At 47.4% G+C, this 23,884-nt stretch overlaps 1 protein-coding gene across 3 annotated transcripts in view; it reads left to right on the top strand.

Moving 5' to 3' along the window:
- ccne2 (cyclin E2) overlaps positions 1-23,884 on the top strand; it is a 29,348-nt gene that overhangs the window by 4,098 nt on the left and 1,366 nt on the right. For all 3 annotated transcript variants that reach the window (XM_055633697.1, XM_055633695.1, XM_055633696.1), the window contains exons 5-11: positions 50-204; positions 7,165-7,300; positions 10,038-10,184; positions 12,527-12,622; positions 15,541-15,675; positions 19,503-19,614; positions 22,219-22,376. In XM_055633697.1, the coding sequence (XP_055489672.1) occupies positions 50-204; positions 7,165-7,300; positions 10,038-10,184; positions 12,527-12,622; positions 15,541-15,675; positions 19,503-19,614; positions 22,219-22,376 (939 nt within the window). The remainder of the gene's footprint in view (positions 1-49; positions 205-7,164; positions 7,301-10,037; positions 10,185-12,526; positions 12,623-15,540; positions 15,676-19,502; positions 19,615-22,218; positions 22,377-23,884) is intronic.

Here is a 23,884-nt window from a genome sequence, read left to right as displayed (position 1 = left end):
CACATTTTGTTGCCATGTATGAAGCATTTTTTAAAATTTCTCTTGGCAGAATTGCTGGGCTCCCATCGCTCCTGGTGCCATTAGTCCTTGCATCCTCATCCCAACGCCGCACAAAGACAACAACGTCACCGATGACTTCTCCAAATTCTCGCAGTATAGGTTTAAAAACTTATTCCTCAGCAAATCGCCGCTACCTCCTCTTGGGTAAGTACCACACCATCTTCCAGCCTGTTCAGACAATAGACAATAAGTGCAGGAGTAGGCCAATCGGCCCTTCGAGCCAGCACTGCCATTCACTGTGATCATGGCTGATCATCCACAATCAGTACACCTTTCCTGCCTTCTCCCCATATCCCCTTTAAGAGCTCTAGCTCTCTCTTGAAAGTATCCCGAGAACCTGCCTCCACCGCCCTCTGAGGCAGAGAATTCCACAGACCCACAACTCTCTGTGTGGAAAACGTTGTTCCTCATCTCCGTTCTAAATGGCCTACCCTATATTCTTAAACTGTGGCCCCTGGTTCTGGACTCCCCCAACATTGGGAACATGTTTCCTGCCTCTAGCGTGTCCAATCCCTTAATCATATGTGTCAATTAGATCCCCTCTCATCCTTCTAAATTCCAGAGTGTACAAACCCAGCCGCTCCATTCTTTTAACATATGACAGTCCCGCCATCCCGGGAATTAACCTCGTGAACCTACTCTGCACTCCCTCAAAAGAAATTCAGCATTTGAATGAGCACAAACTAAAGAAACTAAATCAGTGGTTCTTTTTTATCACATGTACCGAGGTACAGTGAAATTCTTTTGGGTACAATAGACAATAAGTGCAGGAGTAGGCCATTCGGCCCTCCATACGGTAAACAAATACAGGTTCACCATTGCTTTTCTGGCAACTGGTCGTCCTGCAGCCCTTAATTTGGACAAATTCCCCCCCCCCCCCCCCCCCCCCCCCCCCCTGCAGCCGGGGATCTGGAACTCCGGCAGATACGCCCCCATAGCCGACTTAACGGGCCGGTAACTCAGCTCCCCCCTTAACCCAGCAAAACGGCAAGGTTCTGGAACCAAGAGTGCCGGAAAATCGGTCCCGGCCCAGTACAGGTAAAAGAGCACAATCCCAGATAAAGTTCAAAGCGTATAGAAATAGTCCACTGAGACGGTCTGATGAAGGGTCTCGACCCAAAACGTCACCTATTCCTTCTCTCCAGAGATGCTGCCTGGCCCGCTGAGGTACTCTAGCTTTTTGTATCTATGTTGGGTTTAAACCAGCATCTCCAGTTCCTTCCTACACATATATACAAGAGTCACCATTTTCAAAGTCTAAGTTGCTTTAAGTGTAGCTGGCCATGAAGGCCCGTTGTCGTGGCGATGTTGGCCTGGCCAAGCGTAGCCGTGGTGTCCTCCACTGCTGCAGGCCGCGTCCAGTCCGCACGCGCGGTCTCCTGGAGCGGGGCCCGATCTAGGCGAGCCCCAGGCTGTTGCAGGGCCTCCAGCTGTCGCCTCCGACCGGCTCATCCAGTGAACCCTCGGCCCTCTCCTCGCCCAACCCGGCCCCCCCTCAAGCCTTTGTTCCCCAGGGATGCCACCTGCGGCTGATCTTGAGGGTGTGGCTGGTAAGACCCCGGTTCACTCTCCTACCGGCCCTTTATTCCTTGTGTCTGCCATCGCCAACTCCCTCCACCTCTCTGGTCGACAGAGACAATAGGTGCAGCAGTAGGCCATTCGGCCCTTCGAGCCAGCACTGCCATTCAATGTGATCATGGTTGATCATCCCCAATCAGTACCCCGTTCCTGCCTTCTCCCCATATCCCCTGACTCCGCAATCTTTAAGAGCCCTTTCTAGCTCTCTCTTGAAAGCATCTAGAGAACCTGCCTCCACCGCCCTCTGAGGCAGAGATGAGGGGCTCATAAGTTCTAGGAGCAGAATTAGGCCATTCGGCCCATCAAGTCTACTCTGCCATTCAATCAGGGCAGATCTATCTCTCGCCTCCCAACCCCATTCTCCTGCCTTCTCCCCATAACCACTGACACCTGCACCGATCAAGAATCTATCTATCTCTGCTGTAAAAATATCCCCAGACTTGGCCTCCACGTTCTTCTGTAGCAAAGAATTCCACAGTTTCACCAGCCTCTGACTAAAGAAACTCCTCCTCATCTCCTTAAAGGAGCGTCCTTCTTCAAGGCACGGTGATTTCCCGCTGCAGGATGTGTTTCCCGATGCCATGGCGTGCGAGCCAGGCCTGGTGCCGAGGGTTTGCCGCGGCATCCATGGCCCGCTGTCGGTGCACGAGTTTGGCCAACGCAATGGCACTTCTAGGGGCGGCACGGTGGCGCAGCGGTTGAGTTGCTGCCTCAAACTCTAGAGACCCGGGATTGATCACGGCCACACTTGCTGTATGTACGGAGTTTGCACGTTCTCCCCATGGCCGCATGGGGTTTCTCCGGGAGCTCCAGCTTCCTCCCAAGCTCCAAAGATCGACCTACAGATCTGTAGGCTAATTCGCTTCAGTGAAAATTGCAAGTTGTCCCTAGTTTGTAGGATAGTGCAAGTATATCAATCAAAGACTTTATTGTCATTTAGAAATACCCCCAACAAATGCAAGTCTGAACGAAATTTTGTTGCATCTGGCTCACCATGCAACATAAAATACCAGAAGGATAAAATAGATAAAAAGATAAAAATAGATAATGGTGGCGGCACATTATATGGAATTCAAGAGTCTGATGGCTCGGGGGGGGGGGGGGGGGTGGGGGGGGGGGGGGGGGGGGGGGGGGGGGGGGGGGGGGGGGGGGGAAAGATGCTGTTGCAAAACCTGGCTGTTCTGCTCCTTATACTGCGATACCTTTTGCCCGAGGGCAGCAGAGTGAACAGTCCATGATGGAGATGTGTGGGTTTTTTTATAATGGTGTTGGCCTTGGACAAGCAACGTTTGCTCGCAATGTCCCGGATTGAAGGAAGAGAAGTCCCGATGATTTTCGTGGTGATAGCTGGTCATATGCTGAGAGAATGGAGCAGCTGGGCTTGTATACTCTGGAGTTTAGAAGGATGAGAGGGTATCTTATTGAAACATATAAGGGTAACATTAAGGGTTTAGACACGCTAGAGGCAGGAAACGTGTTCCCGATAATTGGGGAGTCCAGAACCAGGGGCCACAGTTTAAGAATAAGGAGTAAGCCATTTAGAACGAAGACGAGGAAATGCTTTTTCTCACAGAGTTGCGAGTCTGGAATTCTCGGTGGAGGCCGGCTCTCTGGATACTTTCAAGAGAGAGCTAGATAGGGCTCTTAAAGATAGTGGAGTCGCGGGATATGAGGAGAAGGCAGGAACGGGGTACTGATTGGGGATGATCAGCCATGATCACATTGAATGGCAGTGCTGGCTCGAAGGGCCGAATGGCCTGCTCCTGCACCTGTTGTCTATTATCACTAAACTAAACAAAGTGTGCCAGGTTGTTTGTTAAATTCCAATGTGACTATCATTCTAATTATTTTATCTTGGCTGATTACTACGGGTGTCGGAGGTTACGGGGAGAAGGCAGGAGAATGGGGTTAGGAAGGAAAGATGGATCCGCCATGATTGAATGATTGATGGGCCGAATGGCCTAATTCTGCTCCTGTCACTTACGAACTTTTCAATTTGAGTACCAGCTTGATCTTTCGTCTAAAGAAGGTTCCCGACTCAAAGAATGTTTAAGAAAGAACTGCAGATGCAGGAAAAATCGAAGGTAGACAAAAATGCTGGAGAAACTCGGCAGGGGAGGCAGCATCTATGGAGCAAAGGAATAGGTGACGTTTCGGGTCTCCACCCGGAGCGTCACCCATTCCTTTGCTCCATAGATGCTGCCTCACCCACTGAGTTTCTCCAGCATTTTTGTCTACCCCCGGCCCAAAGAATGTCATCGGTCCATTTGCTCCCCAGATGCTGCCCGACCCGCTGAGGTCCTTCACCAGTTTGTGTTGTGCTCAAGGTTCCGGCACCTGTACTTTCTATTCTTTTCGTTTCAAATGGAGAGATTGTGTACAGTCTAGGCACTTCCTGAATGAAAAGCTTTGGTGGCATTTTATCCCTGCATGTCACCAGAGTCTTTTCTTAGGAGTAGCCTTCTGAGTTGTTTTATGATAACTCTATTAACTAAGTTGGTAAGGGAACGTTTTGGTTGGGGAAGGCAGCTTAAGAACTCTTATTTATATTCTCTTCTTTCACCTTCCCCTGAGGTTGTGTGTATTTTACCACACAGCAGATGGTGTTCTGAACAACAAATGGTGTGTTTCATCTCCGACACTCATCAATTGAATTCCCCCCCCCCTTCACCTCTACAGCCTCTCACAGACCCTCAATTACTTAACGTGGGTGCTGAGGACATTTGTAGCTATCATTTGTTGTAAATAAATGACAAGGAAAAGCAACTTTAGTTTAGAAATACAAGTCGAATCGGTAGTATTGGCGGATGAACAGCCATGATCACATTGAATGGTGGTGCTGGCTCAAAGGGCCGGATGGCCTACTCCTGCACCTATTGTCTATTGTAAGGAAGGCAAATTCAATACTAGCATTTTTATCAAGAGGACTGGAATACAAAAACAGGGATGTAATGCTGAGGCTCTGTAAGGTGCTGGACAGGCCGCATTTGGAATATTGGGAACAAATTTAGGCCCCATATCTGAGGAAGGATGTGCTGGCTCTGGAGAGGGTCCAGAGGAGGTTTACAAGAATGATCCCAGGAATGAGTAGGTTAATATGATGAGCGTTTAACAGCACTGGGCCTCCACTCGCTGGAGTTTAGAAGGTTGAGGGGGGACCTCATTGAAACTTACAGAATAATGAAAGGCATCGATAGAGTGGATGTGGAAATGATGTTTCCACTGATGGGAGAGTCTAGGACCAGAGGTCACAGCCTCAGAATTAAAGGGCGCTCTTTTAGAAAGGAGGTGAGGAAGAACTTCTTTAGTCAGAGGGTAGTTAATCTGTGGAACTCATTGCCACAGAGGGCTGTGGAGGCCAAGTCAGTAGATACTTTTAAGGCAGAGATGGACAAATTCTTGATTAGAACAGGTGTCGAGGGTTATGGGGAGAAGGCAGGAAAATGGGATTAGGAGGCAGAGATTGAATGGCGGAGTAGACCCAATGGGCCGAATTGCTTATTCTACTTGTTAACTTGTTAAATACAGCGAGGAATCTGGCCCTTGGGGCCCACTGAGTCTGCACCGACCAGCGATCCCCACACACCTACACTATCCTACACACACTAAAGACAATTTACAATTAGCCAATTAGTCTACACACCTGCACGTCTTTGGAGTGTGGGAGGAAACTGGAGCACCCGGAGAAAACCCACGCAGGTCACGGGGCGAACGTACAAACTCCGTACGGACAGCACCCGTAGTCGGGATGGAACCCGGGTCTCTGGCGCTGTAAGGCAGCAACTCTAGTGTAACTGGGACCTTTTTTTGTCTGTATGGCTTGAAGATGCCTTGTATGTAACATATTGCCTCGTGTGGGCCATTGGGGAAAACATTTCCTTTTAGCCCACATGGTTTTTGTAGCATATTAATCATGCCTTTCTAAACGTGGAGCATGGTGCAGTATAGCACAGGAACAGGCCCTTCAGCCCACACTATGCTGAACACGATAAGCTAATCTCAACGGCCTGCACATAGAAACATAGAAAATAGGTGCAGGAGGAGGCCATTCGGCCCTTCGAGCCAGCACCGCCATTCATTGTGATCATGGCTAATCGTCCCCTATCAATAACCCATGCCTGCCTTCTCCCCATATCCCTTGACTCCACCAGCCCCTAGAGCTCTATCTAACTCTCTCTTAAATCCATCCAGTGACTTGGCCTCCACTGCCCTCTGTGGCAGGGAATTCCATAAATTCACAATTCTCTGGGTGAAAAAGTTTTTTCTCACCTCAGTCTTAAATGACCTCCCCTTTATTCTAAGACTGTGGCCCCTGGTTCTGGACTCGCCCAACATTGGGAACATTTTTCCTACATCTAGCTTGTCCAGTTCTTTTATAATTTTGTATGTTTCTATAAGAATCCCCCTCATCCTTCTAAACTCCATTGAATACAAGCCTAGTCTTTTCAATCTTTCCTCATATGACAGTCCCGCCATCCCAGGGATCAATCTCGTGAACCTACACTGCACTGCCTCAATCACAAGGATGTCCTTCTCAAATTAGGAGACCAAAACTGTACACAATACTCCAGATGTGGTCTCACCAGAGCCCTATACAACTGCAGAAGAACCTCTTTACTCCTATACTGAAATCCTCTTGTTATGAAGGCCAACATTCCATTAGCTTTCTTCACTGCCTGCTGTACCTGTAAGCCAACTTTCAGTGACTGGTGTACAAGGACGCCCAGGTCTCGCTGCACCTCCCCCTTACCTAACCTAACCCCATTGAGATAATAATCTGTCCCCCTTGTTTTTGTCGCCAAAGTGGATAACCTCACATTTATCTATATTATATATACTGCATCTGCCTCACATGATCAATATCCTTTTCCTGCGTTGCCACGTGCAGATCCAAAAGCCGCTTAAACGCCAATATCGTGACTGTCGCCTCCACCACCACCCCTGGCAGCACGTTCCAGGCACCGCCACCACTTGTGTATCACAAAAAAACTTGCCTCGCACATCTTGGCACTGTGGCGCAGCGGTAGTCGTTACCTCGCCAACCCGGGTTCGATCCTGACTCCGGGTGTTGTCTGTATGGAGTTTGTACGTTCTCCCCGTGACCTGCGTGGGTTATCTCCGAAATCTTCAGTTTCTTCTCACTCTCCAAAGACTGACAGGTTTGACAATAGACAATAGGTGCAGGAGTAGGCCATTCGGCCCTTCTAGTCAGCACAGCCATTCAATGTGATCAAGGCTAATCATCCCCAATCAGTATCCCGTTCCTGCCTTCTCCCCATATCCCCTGACTCCGCTATTTTTAAGAGCCGTATCTAGCTTTCTTGAAAGTTTGTAGGATAATTGGCTTGGTGTAAATGTAGAATTGTCCCCAGTGTGTGTAGGGTAGTGTTGATGTACGGGGATCGCTGGTCAGAGTGGGCCATAGGGCCTGTTTCCACACTGTATCTCTACACTAAACGAAAAAAACTCGCTCCAAGCTATAATGACATTGGTTCTTTTCCTAACTTGCAGTCTTTTTGTTTATAGGTGGGGAAACTCTGAAGATGTGTGGTCGAATATGTTGAAGAAGGAAATAAAATATACTCACAGTAAAACCGTTTTGTTGCTGCATCCATCCCTGCAGCCAAAGATGAGAGCAATTTTACTGGATTGGCTAATAGAGGTTAGTTGACATTACAGAGCTTGTGTACAGAAGGTATCGTAGGATTGTGTTGGTTCTGGACTAGAATTCTTCCGCTGCTGCTGTTCAACGCTCAAAACGGATCGGCAACTTTTTTTTTTCTTTTTTTTTTTTTTTTTTCTTTTTTTTTTTTTTTTTTTTTTTTTCTTTTTTTTTTTTTTTTTTTTTTGCGCGCGAGGGCCAGGACTCGTGTTTGTGAGCAGATGGCGGGCCACATCTATCGCCATCGTTAATAAATTGGCTGTTGCGCCTAGGACCCCTGAGAGTCCCGGGACTGGCTGAAGCCCCAGTTCGCGAAAACGAATGGAAAAAAAACAAAAACGCCTGGGGGCCGGATGATTTCAGGTTACGGGCCGAAACTGGGCCGTAAGTTGCCGACCCCTAGCTTAATACCACCATGAGTTAGAATTCCTTTGGTTTCTATCAAAGCCTATTGTCTGTATGGTATCAATGCTATGCCACGGTGGTGCACCGGTAGAGTTGCTGCCTTACAGCGCCGGAGACCCGGGTTCGATCCCGACTACGGGTGCTGTCTGTACGGAGTTTGTACGTTCTCCCCTTGACCGCGTGGTTTTTCTCCGAGATCTTCGGTTTCCTCTCACATTCCAAAGACATTCAAGTATGTAGGAAAATTGGCTTGGTGTACGTGTAAATTGTCCCTAGTGTGTGTCGGGTCGTGTTAGCATGTGGGGATCGCTGGTCGGCACAGACCCGGTGGGCTGAATGGTCTCTTTTCCGCGCTGTATCCCTTAAGTAAACTAAAATTTAAACATTTTCACCCAGACAGATGTGAATCTGTGGAATTCTCTGCCACAGAAAGTAGTGGAGACCGATTCACTGGATGTTTTCAAGAGTTAGATGCAGCTCTCGGGGCTAACGGAATCAAGGGATATGGGGGGGAAAAAGTAGGAACGGGGTACTGATTCTGAATGATCAGCAGTAATCATATTGAATGGCAATGCTGGCTCGAAGGGCCGAATGGCCTACTCTTGCACTGATTTTCTATGTTTCCATTCCCCTCTCAAGTCAGACCTATCCCCTCTGGATTCATCTACCATGGGGATAAAGACTGCATTTTAGAAACATAGATACATAGAAAGTAGTTGCAGGAGTAGGCCATTCGGCCCTTCAAGCCACCACTGCCATTTAACATGATCATGGCTGATCATCTCTGCCCCTCTCTGTAAGATCTCTTCTGTGCTCCAAGGAATAAAACCCTAGTGTTCACCTCTCCCTGTGGTTCAGGCCCTCGTGTCCTTGCAACACTCTTGTCCATCTTCTCCACTCTTTGCAAGGTGACCCGAGCTGGAAGAGGAGATGTCTGTTTTATTTTACAGTTGCAGGAAGGAACTGTAGATGCTGGGGACATTTCAAGTTCTCCATACTTCAGTCTCGACACGAAACGTCACCCATTCCTTCTCTCCAAAGATGTTGCCCGTCCCGCTGAGTTACTCCAGCTTTTTTTTTGTGTGTATCATCTGCAGTTCCTTCCCCACACATGCCAATTCACCCCCTTGCTTGTGAAGGGTTTGTCACGGTGGCGCAGCGGTAGAGTTGCCGCCTTACACCGCCAGAGACCCGGGTTCCATCCTGACTACGGGTGCTGTCTGTACGGAGTTAGTACGTTCTCCCCGTGACCGCATGGGTTTCCTCCGGGTGTTCCGGTTTCCTCCCACACTCCAAAGACGTACAGGTTTGTAGGTTGATTGGCTTTGATGACAGTTGTGTGTGGGACAGTGTTCATGTGTGTGTGGAGATCGCTTTTCAGCGTTGACTCAGTGTCTGTCCCACTGAGTCACTCCAGCTTTTTTTTTTGCTAAAACATTTTAATTCATCATTGGAGCAGAGAAAGCAGAGCAATCCAATTGTAAAATGCAGTCCCTTTACCGAGCTAAGCCTACCGTGGGCACAATAATCTAAATGGCTTGTTTCCACTGCTGCCGTTTCTAAGATTTGTATATACCTTTTCTTTTTCCTTTTAAAATTTTTTTAATTTATTATTTTATTTAATTTATTTATTTTTGTTAGAAGCAATTGTACAAAAAGAAAATGGTCGACATAACAGTTATACAATTTTCATACTGCTTCAGTTTTAACATTTTATAATAATAATAATAATAAATTTTATTTATGGGCGCCTTTCAAGAGTCTCAAGGACACCTTACAAAAATTTAGCAGGTAGAGGAAAAACATGTAAGGGGAATGAAATAAATAGTAGAGACATGACTAGTACACAAAGTAAATACAGAATTCAATACAAAACACAGTATGAGGCAATTAATGCACAGATGAAAAGGGACGGCACGTGGGGTAAGGATAGGCAGATGGAGGGAGGGACTGGAAGATGGGACTGGAAGATGGTGAGGGACACGGAATTGCGGATCAGTTGGGGGAGGGAGTTCCAGAGACTGGGAGCTGCCCTGGAGAAGGCTCTGTCCCCCCCCAAAACTGCGGAGGTTGGACTTGTGGATGGAGAGGAGACCGGCTGAGGTGGATCTGAGGGACCGTGAGGGTTGGTAAGGGGAGAGGAGGTCAGTGAGATATGGGGGGGCCAGATGGTTATTTATGAAATAATAACGAGATCGGGAGAAAAAGGAAAAGACACTCCAGATTTTTGCGTCTACCTTTGTATTTTATACTCTGGATGGACAATTTCTCGCTCGCTGTAATTGCGATGAGACTATTTTCACTTTTTTTTCTTTTTTTCCCTATTTCCCAGGTTTGTGACGTTTACACGCTTCACAGGGAAACGTTTTACTTGGCTCAGGACTTCTTTGATCGGTTCATGTTTACTCAGGAAAATGTCCACAAAAGCAAGCTGCAACTCATCGGCATCGCCTCTCTCTTCATCGCTGCGAAGCTAGAGGTGAGGGTGCAGGGCCGGGTGCAATGGATGAATGAAAGTTTATTATCGCAGCTGAGATTCTTTGTTTTTGCGTACCATGCACGAGGTATGCAAAGGGTCGCTACAGAAAGGGCGATGAGAAAGCCACACATGGTTCAATGTTGTTCCCAGTGGTCCCTCCTTGTTCTGTTGGTGGCTCCACCTCCCACGCTGGGTCCCTCTTTACAATAGACAATAGGTGCAGGAGTAGGCCATTTGGCCCTTCGAGCCAGCACCGTCATTCAATGTGATCATGGCTGACCATCCCCAATCAGTTCCTGCCTTCTCCCCATATCCCCTGACTCCACTAGCTTTAAGAGCCCTGTCTAGCTCTCTCTTGAAAGCATCCAGAGAACCGGCCTCCACCGCCCTCTGAGCCAGAGAATTCCACAGACTCACCACTCTCTGTGAGGAAAAAGTGTTTCCTCGTCTCCGTTCTAAATGGCTTGCCCCTTATTCTTAAACAGTGGCCCCTGGTTCTCTCTTTGTTCTCTCAGTGGCCCATCCGCCCTCTAGTACCCGCCACCAGTCTGTCCGCTCTTGGAGAGGGCCCTGTGGCACTCGCGGCAGTGGAGAAACTTTGCAATGGTCATCGTCAACTGGAGTGCATGGAATGGAGGACATAGTTGAGGCTGGGACTATCCCAGCATTTAAACGTTGGTGGCGCAGCGGTAGAGTTCCTGCCTTGCAGCGCTTTCAGCGCCGGACACCCCAGGTTCGATCCCGACTACGGGTGCTTGTCTGTACGGAGTTTGTTTGTACGTTCTCCCCGTGACATGCGTGGGTTTGCTCCGAGATCTTCAGTTTCCTCCCACGCTTGTGGGTTTGTAGGTTCATTGGTTCTCTATAACTGTAAATTGTGCCTAGTGCGTGTAGGATAGTCTTAATTAGCGGGGATCGCTGGTCACCGTCGACTCAGCGATCCCCGCCAAAGGGCCTGTTTATAAAAACTAAAAAAAAAGTTAGGGAGGTATATGCATAGGACAGGTTTGGAGGGATAGGGGCCAAACGCAGGCAGGTGGGACTAGTGTAGCTGGGACATGTTGGTCGGTGTGGGCAAGTTGGGCAGAAGGGCCCGTTTCACCACTATCACTGTAGGACTACTCCAGGGCATTAATATTTCTAAAACTATCCCTGTCAACATTCCTGCCTCCAAATCTTTGCACATATTCTTGCAAAACAACTGATGATCATATGATGTGCTTACACTATAATGAAATATCTGAGTTTTTCTTTTGTTCTTGTCACATGTACCAAGGCACAGTGAGAAGCTGTTGTGTGCTACTCCAGTCAGTGGATAGACTATATATGATTACAATGCAGCTGTGTACGGACACAGGATAAAGGGAATAATGTTTAGTACTAAATAGTCCAGTAAAGTTGCATTAGAGATGGTTTGAAGATCTTCAATGAGATAGATGGGAGCTCAGGACCGCTGTCTAGCAGGAAACATGTTCCCGATGTTGGGGGTGTCCAGAACCAGGGGCCGCAGTTTAAGAATAAGGGGTAAGCCATTTAGAACGGAGGCGAGGAAACACTTTTTCACACTAGAGTTGTGAGAATGTGGAATTCTCTGCCTCAGTAGCTCAGGTGGAGACTGGTTCTCTGGATACTTTCAAGAGAGAGCTAGATAGGGGTCTTGAAGATAGTGGAGTCAGGGGATATGGAGAGAAGGCAGGAACGGGGTACTGATTGGGGATGACCAGCCATGATCACACTGAGTGGCGGTGCTGGCTCGAAGGGCCGAATGGCCTACTCCTGCACCTATTGTCTAGTTGGCGAGAGGATGGTTCAGTTGCCTGATAACAACTGGGAAGAAACTCTCCCTGAATCTGGAGGTGTGTGTTTTCACACTTGTCTCACTCTTGCCTGATGGGAGCGGGGAGAAGAGGACCTGGTTCGACCCTGACCAAAACGTTAGTTTCTGTACAATTTGACCTGGAATGGGGGTGGGGTATTAAAATGCTCTTTTGTTTAAGAAGGAACTGCAAATGCTGGAAAAATCGAAGGTAGACAAAAATGCTGGAGAAACTCGGCGGGTGAAACAGCATCTATGGAGCGAAGGAATAGGTGACGTTTCAGGTCTCGACTATTCCTTCGCTCCATAGATGCTGCCTCGCCCGCCGAGTTTCTCCAGCATTTTTGTCTACCTTAAAATGCTCTTTAGTCTGAGGAAGGGTCTCGACCCGAAACGTCACCCATTCCTTCGCTCCAGAGATGCTGCCTGTCCCGCTGAATTACTCCAGCTTTTAGTGTCGATCTTTGAAATTAAAGCCCAACTTGTGGGAGAATTGGTTTTAAATTTATTGTCTCTTTTATTTCAGGAAATCTACCCTCCAAAATTGAATGAATTTGCGTACGTAACAGACGGAGCGTGTACGGAAACTGAAATACTTGATATGGAGCTAATTATTTTAAAGGTAAACAGGATGTAATACAGGCTCACCGCAGATTTTCTGACAATTGGCGGTCTGGCACCTCGTGAGGAAGGTCACAAGTGTTAGGAGCAGATTTTCGGCCCATCAAGTCCACTCCGCCATTCAATCACGGCCGATCTATCTCTCCCTCCTAACCCCACCCCATGAAGCTGGGTGGCAGTGTGAACTGTGATAAGGATGCAGGGTGACTTGGACAGGTTGGGTGAGTGGGCAGATGTATGGCAGATGCAGTTTAATAATGTGGATTAATTGTGAGGTTATCCACTCTGGTGGCAAAAACAGGAAGGCAGATTATTATCTGAATGGTGTCGAATTGGGAAAACGGGATCTGGGGGTCCTTGTTCATCAGTCACTGGAAGTAAGCATGCAAGTACAGCAGGCAGTGAAGAAAGCGAATGGCATGTTGGCCTTTATAACAAGAGGAGTTGAGTATAGGAGCAATGAGGTCCTTCTGCATTTATACAGGGCCCTAATGAGACCACACCTGGAGTATTGTGTGCAGTTTTGGTCACCAAATTTGAGGAAGGACATTCTTGCTATTGAGGGAGTGCAGCGTAGGTTCACGAGGTTAATTCCCGGGATGTTGGGGGACTGCCATATGCTGAGAGAATGGAGCGGCTGGGCTTGTATACTCTGGAGTTTAGAAGGATGAGAGGAGATCTTATTGAAACATATAAGTTTATTAAGGGTTTGGACACGTTGGAGCCAGCAAACATGTTCCCGATGTTGGGGGAGTCCAGAACCAGGCGCCACAGTTTAAGAATAAGGGGTAGGCCATTTAGAATGGAGATGAGGAAAGACTTTTTCACACAAGGTTGTGAATCTGTGGAATTCTCAGTGGAGGCCAATTCTCTGGATGCTTTCAAGAGAGTTAGACAGAGCTCTTAAAGATAGCGGAGTCGGGGGATATGGGGAGAAGGCAGGAAGGGGGTACTGATTGTGGATGATCAGCCATGATCACTTTGAATGGTGGTGCTGGCTCGAAGGGCCGAATGGCCTACTCCTGCACCTATTGTCTATAACCCTTGACACCCTCCTTTTTTATGAAATTACGAGAACGCAGTTGAAATTCCCCCACCCCCCGGAAACTGTGGCCCCTAGGCGGGGTGAGGCGTCCGGCCTTGACCTCCTCGGGACCTCCGCGGTTGATCGGCGGTTTGAATTTCCACGCCTGTAGCCGGGGCTCTGGAACTCCGGCCCGGCCAGAGCCGGCAGATCCCTTCCCATCGCTGACCTTGCGGGTGGTAGCTCGGCGGAACGTTCCGGTGCTGTTCCGCTTCTCTCGGAGGCCGCGACCTCTGGTCCCGTCCAATGCAAGATCCAGAAAGGCTCTGGAGCCAAGGGTGTCGGAACATCTGTGGTGGACCAGTGTAGTAATCTGACATTTAATCTGAAGCCGATTAAGCAAGCAAGTTTATTTAGACAAGTATAAAATACAAGAATAAAAATGACAGTGCAGTGTTAGAAATGAATGATTATCAAATTTAATAAAAAATTAAAAGAAGTCTCGATGGTTTATTATGTAGCAGCAGAACAGAAATGTATGTTGGCCCCTAGACCAATGGAGATATGAACTGTTGATCATCTGAGACTAATGAACTCTGGGGAGAAGAGTAATGTACCTTGTCAGAAGATGAGATGGTGTCAATCAGCTATGATTGAAAACCATGGGAAAGTAGCTATTACTGAACCTGGTTGTTGCAGTCTTCAGGCTCCTGTACCTTCTACCTGAAGGTAGCGGGGAGATGAGCGTGTGGCCAGGATGGTGTTGGTCCTTGATGATGCTGCCAGCCTTTTTGAGGCAGCGACTGCGATAGATCCCCTCGATGGTAGGGAGGTCAGAGCCGATGATGGACTGGGCAGTGTTTACTACTTTTTGTAGTCTTTTCCGCTCCTGGGCGCTCAAGTTGCCGAACCAAGCCACGATGCAACCGGTCAGCATGCTCTCCACTTTGCTATCCTAGCCAATTCCCGTCTCATACCTTCAAAGTCTCCTCTCTTCAAGTTCAGCACCCTCGTCACTGAATTAACCGTGTCACTCTCCATCCTAATGCTGAATTCTACCATATTATGGTCACTGTTGCCCAATGGGCCTTGCACAACAAGATCGCTAACTGATCCTTCCTCATTATACAATACCCAGTCTAGGATGGCCTGCCCTCTGGTCAGTGGTCAGTTCCTCTACATATTGGTTTAAAAAACCATCCCATGTATATAAATCCTATGTACGGGTGTCGGAGGGAGAGGGCAGGAGAATGGGGTTAGGAGAGAGAGATAGATCAGCCATGATTGAATGGTGGAGTAGTCTTGATGGGCCAAATGACCTAATTCTATCGCTTGTGTACTTATGAACATAAAATGCACATTAGTTCAATCTAAAAATTCAAGATTATTTAGTCCCCCAATTTCTTTGAAGGGTGGAGTTTGAAGCAGATACGAAAATGCTATATTTTACCCTAATGGCCTAATTCAGCTCCTATCACTTATGAACGATGAACTTTGTTTGGTGGCACAGCGGCAGAGGTACTGCCTTGCAGCCGCGGAGACCCGGGTTTGATCCCGACTTTGGGTGCTGTCTGTACGGAGTTTTGTACGTTCTCCCCGTGACCTGCGTGGGTTTTCTCCGAGATCTTCAGTTTCCTCCCACACTCGAGACGTACAGGTTTGTAGGTTAATTGGCTTGGTATGATTGTAAATTGTCCCTTGTGTGTGTGTGTGTGTGTGTGTGTAGTGTGTGTAGGATAGTGTTGGTGTGCGGGGATCGTTGGTCGGCACGGACTCGGTGGGCCGAATGGCCTGTTTCCGCGCCGTATCTCTAAACTTAAAACAAAAACGAAACTTGTGACCTTCTGTGCTGTGTGCTAATGAACTATTTACAATGTATTTTTTTCTCTTTTTAGGCATTAAAATGGGAGTTGTGTCCCGTGACGATTATCTGTTGGTTGAACATTTATCTTCAAATTGTCTTTTTAAAAGAAATACCCAACATATCACTGCCTCAGTATTCTCAGGACATCTTCGTACAGATTGCTCAGGTAATTATCTAGTTTCCGATATTACGAAACTGCCCTATCTGCCGCTCATAATTTTATATGCTTTTATCAGTTTAAGAAGGAACTGCAGATGCTGGAAAATCGAAGGTAGGCAAAAATGCTGGAGAAACTCAGCGGGTGAGGCAGCATCTGTGGAGCGAAGGAAATAGGCAAACCCTTCTTCAGACTGATGTGGGGGGGGCGGGAAGAAGAAAGGGAGAGGAAGTTTAGTATAGCTGTATGGTCTAGAGATGCAGACTAACCCTGTCTTACACACACACACACACACACACACACACACACACACACACACACACACACACACACACACACACACACACACACACACACACACACACACACACACACACACACACACACACACACACACACACACGGGGCAATTTTTACATTTTATACCAAGCCAATTTACCTACAAACCTGTACGTCTTTGGAGCGCTGGAGGAAACCGAAGATCTCGGAGTAAACAGATGCAGGTTACGGGGAGAACGTACCGACAAGCACCCATAGTCGGGATCGAACCCGCGACTGGTGCTGTAAGTGCTGCAAAGACAGCAGCTCTACCGCTGTGCCACCGTGCCAGTCTCTACAACCTCCACCGTTCCAGAGGATCGGATCCAAGCCTGTCCAACTTCTCCCTGTGGTTAAACCTCTCATCCTGACAAACCGCCTCTGCACCCTCTCCAAAGCCTCCACACCCTTGGGGTGACCAGAACTGCACGCAATACTCTGAATAGCGTCAATGTTTCAGGTTTGCAGTTCTGATCAATCAGAAAGTGTCTGATTGAAGGCCATTGTCAACCTGAAATATGAATTCTGTTTGTGTCGCCACGTGCTGCCTGACCTGAACATTGCCAATGTTCTTATTTTCTCTTTTACCTCGACCTTTTGAGATACTATGGAGATGTTCAACAATAGACAATAGGTGCAGGAGTAGGCCATTCGGCCCTTCGAGCCAGCATCGCCATTCAATGTGATCATGGCTGATCATCCACAATCAGTACCCTGTTCCTGCCTACTCCCCATATCCCCTGACTCCGCTATCTTTAAGAGCCCTATCTAGCTCTCTCTTGAAAGTATCCAGAGAACCTGCCTTCACCGCCCTCTGAGGCAGAGAATTCCACAGACTCACAACTATGTATGGAAAAAGTGTTTCCTCGTCTCTGTTCTAAATGGCTTACCCCTTATTCTTAAACTGTGGCCCCTGGTTCTGGACTCCCCCAACATCGGGGACATGTTTCCTGCCTCTAGTGTGTCCAAACCCTTAATAATCTTATATGTTTCAATGAGATGCCCTCTCATCCTTCTAAACTCCAGAGTGTACAAACCCAGCTGCTCCATTCTCTCAGCATATGACAGTCCCGCCATCCCGGGAATTAACCATGTAAACCTACGCTGCACTCCCTCAATAGCAAGAATGTCCTTCCTCAAATTAGGGGACCAAAACTGCACACAATGCTCCAGGTGTGGTCTCACTGGGGCCCTGTGCTACTGCAGAAGGACCTCTTTGCTCCTATATTCGATTCCTCTTGTTAGTGGCGTTAGGCAGAGGTGATTCCAACGCTCCTGTGTGCATCAGAAACCTGGACAACGTACCCCGACGCCATCTGAAAACACTTGAAGTTCCATCAACGATGTCTTCGAGCAGCTTAAATATCAGCTGGGAAGAACGAAGAACCAACGTCAGCATGCTGAATGAAGCGAAAATATTAGCATCGAAGCCTTCGTCATCAAGAACCAACTAAGATGGGTTGGTCATGTTGTTCAGGTGGAAGACGATCGTCTACCAAAACAAACCTACTCCCAGCTTAAAGAAGGCAAACGCTAAAGAGGCGGACAAACGGAGAGATTCAACGACGCCTTAAAAGCCAGCGTGAAGAAATGTGAAATCGACATCGACAATTGGGAAATCAATGCCAAGGACAGGAAACTCTGGTGAACCATCATCCAAGAAAGAACAGAGACCTTCAAAGCCATGAGATGCGCAGAATTGGAAGAAAAGAGAAGAAAATGGAAAGAGAGCAGCAACAACCAAAGCCCGATCTGCCATCTGGAATTACCTGCCCTGAATGTCGAAGAACTTTCAAAGCCAGGATTGGACTCGTAAGCCACCTGAGAGTCCATAAAAACAACAGAACATAGACCATCATCCTCGACTGCGAGGGATAGCCACGACTTTGGAGATCTACTCCAGATTCTTCTGTCCCTCTGCACTGTTCAGTGTTCTCTACACTGTCTATCCCCTTGAGTCTTTGCACCACTCCAGGTGCTTTACTCAACCCCAAATATCACCCATTCCTTCTCTCCAGAGATGTCGCCTCTCCTGCTGAATTACTCCAGCATTTTGTGTCAACCTTCAGGTTTGTAGGTTCATTGGCTTCTGTGAATACTCCTTAATTTGTAGCATGGAACTTGTGTACAGGTGATCGCTGGTCGGTGTGGATCTGCTCTTTCATTCGGAGATACAGCAGAGAAGCCGGCCCTTTGGCCTGCGGAGTCCACGATTACCCTGTACTATCCCACTCGCACTATCCCACACACGCGGGACAATTCACAACTATACTGACGCCAATTAGCCTCCAAACCTGTACGTCTTTGGAGTGTGGGAGGAAACCGGAGCACCGGTCACAGGGAGAACGTGCAAACTCCGTGCAGGCAGCACCTGTAGTCCGAATGTGGCCCGAAGAAAGTCGTGTGAAACTGCATCATGACACTTATAAATTGTTCCCAATCCATTAAACAATCTTTGATGACCCTCGGACTATCCTTGATCGGACTTTGCTGGCTTTACCTTGTACTAAACGTTATTCCCTTATCATGTATCTATACACTGTAAATGAATCGATTGTAATCATGTGTTGTCTTCCCGCTGACTGGTTAGCACGCAACAAAAGCTTTTCACTACCTCGGTACACGTGACAATAAATTAAACTGAACTTAAACCATTTTTTTTGGCTCCATTCCGATCCTCTCCGCCATATCTTCACTGTGTCCCACTTTCGGGCGGAAGCTGTTAGTGGTCGCAGTCCTTTACAATTATTCCAATTTTTGAGTTTTGATTTCAATGTAGAGCAATGCATCAACATTGTAAATATTTTAAAGTGCTGGTTTTATAAATGTATATCATTATCCTTGTGTGGGCAAGCAAACTGCAGATGCTGGTTTTTAATTGAAGATACACACAAAGCTGGAGTAACTCAGCGGGTCAGGCAGCATCTCTGGAGAAAGGGAATAGGTGACGTTTGGGGTCTGAAGAAAGGCCTCGACCCAAAACGTCGCCTGTTCCTTTTCTCCAGAGATACTGTCTGACCCACTGAGTTACTCCAGGTTTTTGCCTCTGACCTCCCTTCCATCGAGGGGATCTGTCGCAGTCGCTGCCTCAAAAAGGCTGGCAGTATCATCAAGGACCCAACACCATCCTGGCCACACACTCATCTCCCTGCTACCTTCAGGTAGAAGGTACAGGAGCCTGAAGACTGCAACAACCAGGTTCAGGAATAGCTACTTCCCCACAGCAATCAGGCTATTAAACCTGGCTCGGACAAAACTCTGAACATTAATAGCCAATTATCTGTTTATTTGCACTTTATCAGTTTATTTATTCATGTGTGTATATATTTATATAATGGTATATGGACACACTGATCTGTTCTGTATTCATGCCTACTATGTTCTGTTGTGCTGAAGCAAAGCAAGAATTTCATTGTCCTATCTGGGACACATGATGATAAACTCACTTTACTTGACTTGTGTTTATATATTAATATCTTGTTGCTCATATGTACCATATTTTTTTTTTTTTTGTACAGCTTTTAGATCTGTGCATCCTCGATGTGGAGAGTTTGAGTTTCCCTTACGGAGTATTGGCTGCTGCTGCTGTGTGCTATTACACGTCTATAGAGGATACTTTCAAAGCTTCAGGTAAGGAGATATTGATCGTTACCGTAGAAACGAGGAACTGTAGATGCTGGCTTAGACCAAAATGTGGAAACAAAGAACTGTAGAGGCTGGTTTAGACATAGAAACATGGGTGCAGGAGTAGGCCATTTGACCCTTTGAACCAGCAACGCCATTCAATATGATCATGGCCGATCATCCAAAATCAGTGCCCTGTTCCTGCCTTCTCCCCATATCCCTTGATTCCTTTAGCCCTAATAACTAAATCTAACTCATGAAAACATCTAGTAAATTGGCCTCCTCTGCCTTCTGTGGCAGAGAATTCCAGATTCACAACTCTCTGGGTAAAAAAAGGTTTTTCCTCATCTCGGTCCTAAAAAGGGCCCCTGGTTTTTCTGGACTCTCCCAACATCAGGATCATTTTCCCCACATCCAGCCTGTTCAATCCCTTGAGAATTTTATATGTTTCTATAAGATCCCTTCTAAATTCCAATGAATACAAGCCCAGCCGACCCGTTTTTTTAATCATATGCCAGTCCTGCCATCCCGGGAGTTAACCTGATGAACCTACTCCCTCGATAGCAAGAATGTCCTTCCTCAAATTAGGAGACCAAAAACTGCACACACGAGACCTATGGATATCTCCCGGTTGCTAACCATTTAAATTCTCCTTCCCATTCCCACACTGACCTTTCTGTCCTGGGCCTCCTCCACTATCAGAGTGAGGCCTCACGCAGATGGGAGGAACAGCACCTCTTATTTCTCGAATATCTTACACCCCAGCGGTACGAACATTTGCATTCTCTAATTTTAAATCATTAAATTCTTGCACCCCTCCCTCTCTACTTGCCTTCGTCGTCGTTTCACCAGTTCCCCAGTTGCTCCTTCACGACCAATTCCTTCTCTCCAGGGACACGGCCTGAGTTACTCCAGCATTTTGTGTCGATCCACAGTTCTCCACATTGTTTCCCTTGAGATCACATCTTCCCCCCTGGCCAACAATGGCTCTACCAGGCACCGCCCTGCCTGGGGCCACTTGTGAGACTCGGCATTCATTTGTGCCTATATCCCTACAAGTCTATGTACAAAGTCTTGAAATATTCTTCTAGATAAATACGTTTCTTTATTGTAAGACTGAGAATCAAGTTTATTGAAAGTTAAACACTTCTGTGAATGTTCCCGGGTTAATTCCCGGGATGGCGGGACTGTCGTATGCTGAGAGAATGGAGCAGCTGGGCTTGTACACTGTGGAGTTTAGAAGGATGAGAGGGCATCTCATTGAAACATATGAGATTGTTAAGGGCTTGGACATGCTAGAGGCAGGAAACACGTTCCCGATGTTGGGGGAGTCCTGAACCAGGGTCCACAGTTTAAGAATAAGGGGTAAGCCATTTAGAACGGAGACGAGGAAACACTTTTTCTCACAGTGTTGTGAGTCTGTGGAATTCCCTGCCTCGGAGGGCAGTGGAGGCAGGTTCTCTGGATGCTTTCAAGAGAGAGCTAGATAGGGCTCTTAAAAATAGCGGAGTCAGGGGATATGGGGAGAAGGCAGGAACGGGGTACTGATTGGGGATGATCAGCCATGATCACATTGAGTGGCAGTGCTGGCTCGAAGGGCCGAATGGCCTACTGCTGCACCTATTGTCTATTGTTAAGGCATGACTGGCTTTTTTTTTTAATGTAGTCACAATCATTTGCATTAGTGACCAAGTTTTTAACTGGATATGCATAAACCTGTTAACGTGAACATGAAACACCAGACAGACAGCACCCGTACTCTGAATGGAACCCGGGTCTCTGGCGCTGTGAGGCAGCAACTTTACTGCTGCGCCACCGTGCTGCCCCAAGTACATTAAAACATGCGGTCATTTCATTTGCCTTTTGTAGACGATAGATTAGCTTGTTGTGTGAACGGGCGCCTCGGTTACAGCAGATTTTGTCTGCTAGACCCCAAATCTGTTGTAAGGGATGTCTGTAATAACGAGAGTAGACTGTACTCTTTCCCAGTGTTGCCAAAGCTGTTAAACCTGAAAGCTGGTTCCGGGAATGAGTGGTTTAGCATATGATGAGCGTTTGACGGCACTGGGCCTCTCTCTACTCGCTGGAGTTTAAAAGGTTGAGGGGGGACCTCATTGAAACTTACAGAATAATGAAAGGCATCGATAGAGTGGATGTGGAAAGGATATTTCCACTGGTGGGAGAGTCTAGGACCAGAGGTCACAGCCTCAGAATTAAAGGGCGCTCTTTTTGAAAGGACGTGAGGAGGAACTTTAGTCGGAGGTTAGTTAATCTGTGGAACTCATTGCCACAGAGGGCTGTGGAGGCCAAGTCGGTGGATAATTTTCAGGCAGAGATAGACAAATTCTTGATTAGAACGGGTGTTGAGGGTTATGGGGAGAAGGCAGGAAAATGGGATTAGGAGGCAGAGATCAGCCATGATTGAATGGCGGAGTGGACTCGATGGGCTGAATGGTGTAATTCTACTCCTATAAACTTGTGAAAGTTAACTTTGTTTCCCGTTGCACAGTTGCTGCTTGGCCATGCGGAGTATTTGCAGAATTAATTTTTATTTCGGACGAACCACATCTGCAGTGTTTGTCATTTTAATTTTCTGTTCCCTCTCTGTAGGACTGCGATGGGAGAGCATTTCCACATGTTTTAATTGGATGGCTCCGTTCGCAAAGACGCTGAGTGAAGGGGCCCCCGTGAAACTGAGAGACTTCAAGCACGTGGCAAATGAGGATGGGCATAATGTCCAGACACACATAATGTACCTGGATATGCTTGTAAGTTGCGCTCACTTCAATCACCTGCTGAATGTAGAACAGTAAAGCAGGTGACCCATAATGTGCGCGCCAAACATGTTGTCTAATATCTCCTCCCTCTCCACGTGATGCATGCCCCCCCCCCCCCCCCCCCCCTTTCCTCGCACATCCACGTGCCTATCTGTAAAAGCCTTTTGCCTGGCGAGAGGTAAGGTGGTGAAATTATTATTATGAATGAATAAGTTTATTGGCCAAGTATTCACATACAAGGAATTTGCCTTGGTGCTCCGCCCACAAGTGACAACATGACATACAGTGACAGTCGGGAATGACACATAAGACATTAATAATAAAACATTATCGATTTAAATCCGTGTAATTTAGGACGTGCAGTAGTGCAGCACAAGAATAAGCCCTTCGGTCCACAATATCTGTGTTGTACTCGATGCCAGGACCACCTCCCAATGAACAGCAAGTTCAACACGAGGCGATGGAATGTGGGGAAGTCCAGGAACGAGGGTCTCGACCCGAAACGTCACCCATTCCTTCTCTCCAGAGAAGCTGCCTGACCCGTTCCTCTAGCTTTTTGTGTCTATCTTCGGTCCAAACCAGCATCTGCAGTTCCTTCCTGTGGGGTACATTAGCCCATCCCTGCGTCTGTGCCTTCTATGGAATTAATACACCGGTGAAATGTAGTCATTGAAAAATTCTTGGAACATAGAAACTAGGTGCAGGAAGAGGCGCTTCGAGCCAGCACCGCCGTTCATTGTGATCATGGCTGATCGTCCCCAATCAATAACCCGTACCTGCCTTCTCCCCATATCCCTTGATTCCACTATCCCCCAGAGCTCTATCTAACTCTCTCCATGCAAATGTTTTATAGAAGTAACTGCAGACGCTGGTTTACCAAGGAACGACAGAGTGCTGGACTGATGGGGGGGGGGGGGGTCAGGCAGCATCCCTGGAGAAAATGATAGTTGGTTTTGGGTTGAGCCATCTGAAGAAGGGTCTCAAAACATCGTCTATCCACGTTCTCCAGAGATGCTGCCTAGTCAGTTATACAGTGTGGAAACAGGCCCGTCGACCCAACTTGCCCACACTGACCAACATGCCCCATCTACACTAGCCCCACCTGCCTGCGTTTGGCCCATATTCCTCTAAACTCCTATCCATGTACCATCTCCTTCCCATTCCTACACAGACCTTTCTGTCCTCTGTCACCTCCATTGTCAGAGTGAGGCAAAACGCAAATTGGAGGAACAGCCTTTCATATTGCAGCTTACAGCCCAGTGGTATGAATATTGATTTCTCCCACTTCAGGTCGCCTCGGCATTCCCTCTCTCTCCATCCTTCCCCCATCCAAGTCACACTAGCTTCTCATTTTCACCCTGCTAACAATCCCGTTTCCTTTATCATCGTTACTTTTTTGCCTATCTTTCATTCATTGTTCTTTATCTCTCCACATCACCGTCTATATCTCTCGTTTCCCTTATCCCTGACCAGTCTGTGGAAGGATCTCGACCCAAAAC

Source organism: Leucoraja erinacea, chromosome 4 (genome assembly GCF_028641065.1).
Source record: "Leucoraja erinacea ecotype New England chromosome 4, Leri_hhj_1, whole genome shotgun sequence".
NCBI lineage: Eukaryota > Metazoa > Chordata > Chondrichthyes > Rajiformes > Rajidae > Leucoraja > Leucoraja erinaceus.
The sequence above is the reverse complement of the archived record's forward strand: the minus strand, read 5'-3'. Positions and strand labels throughout refer to the sequence as shown.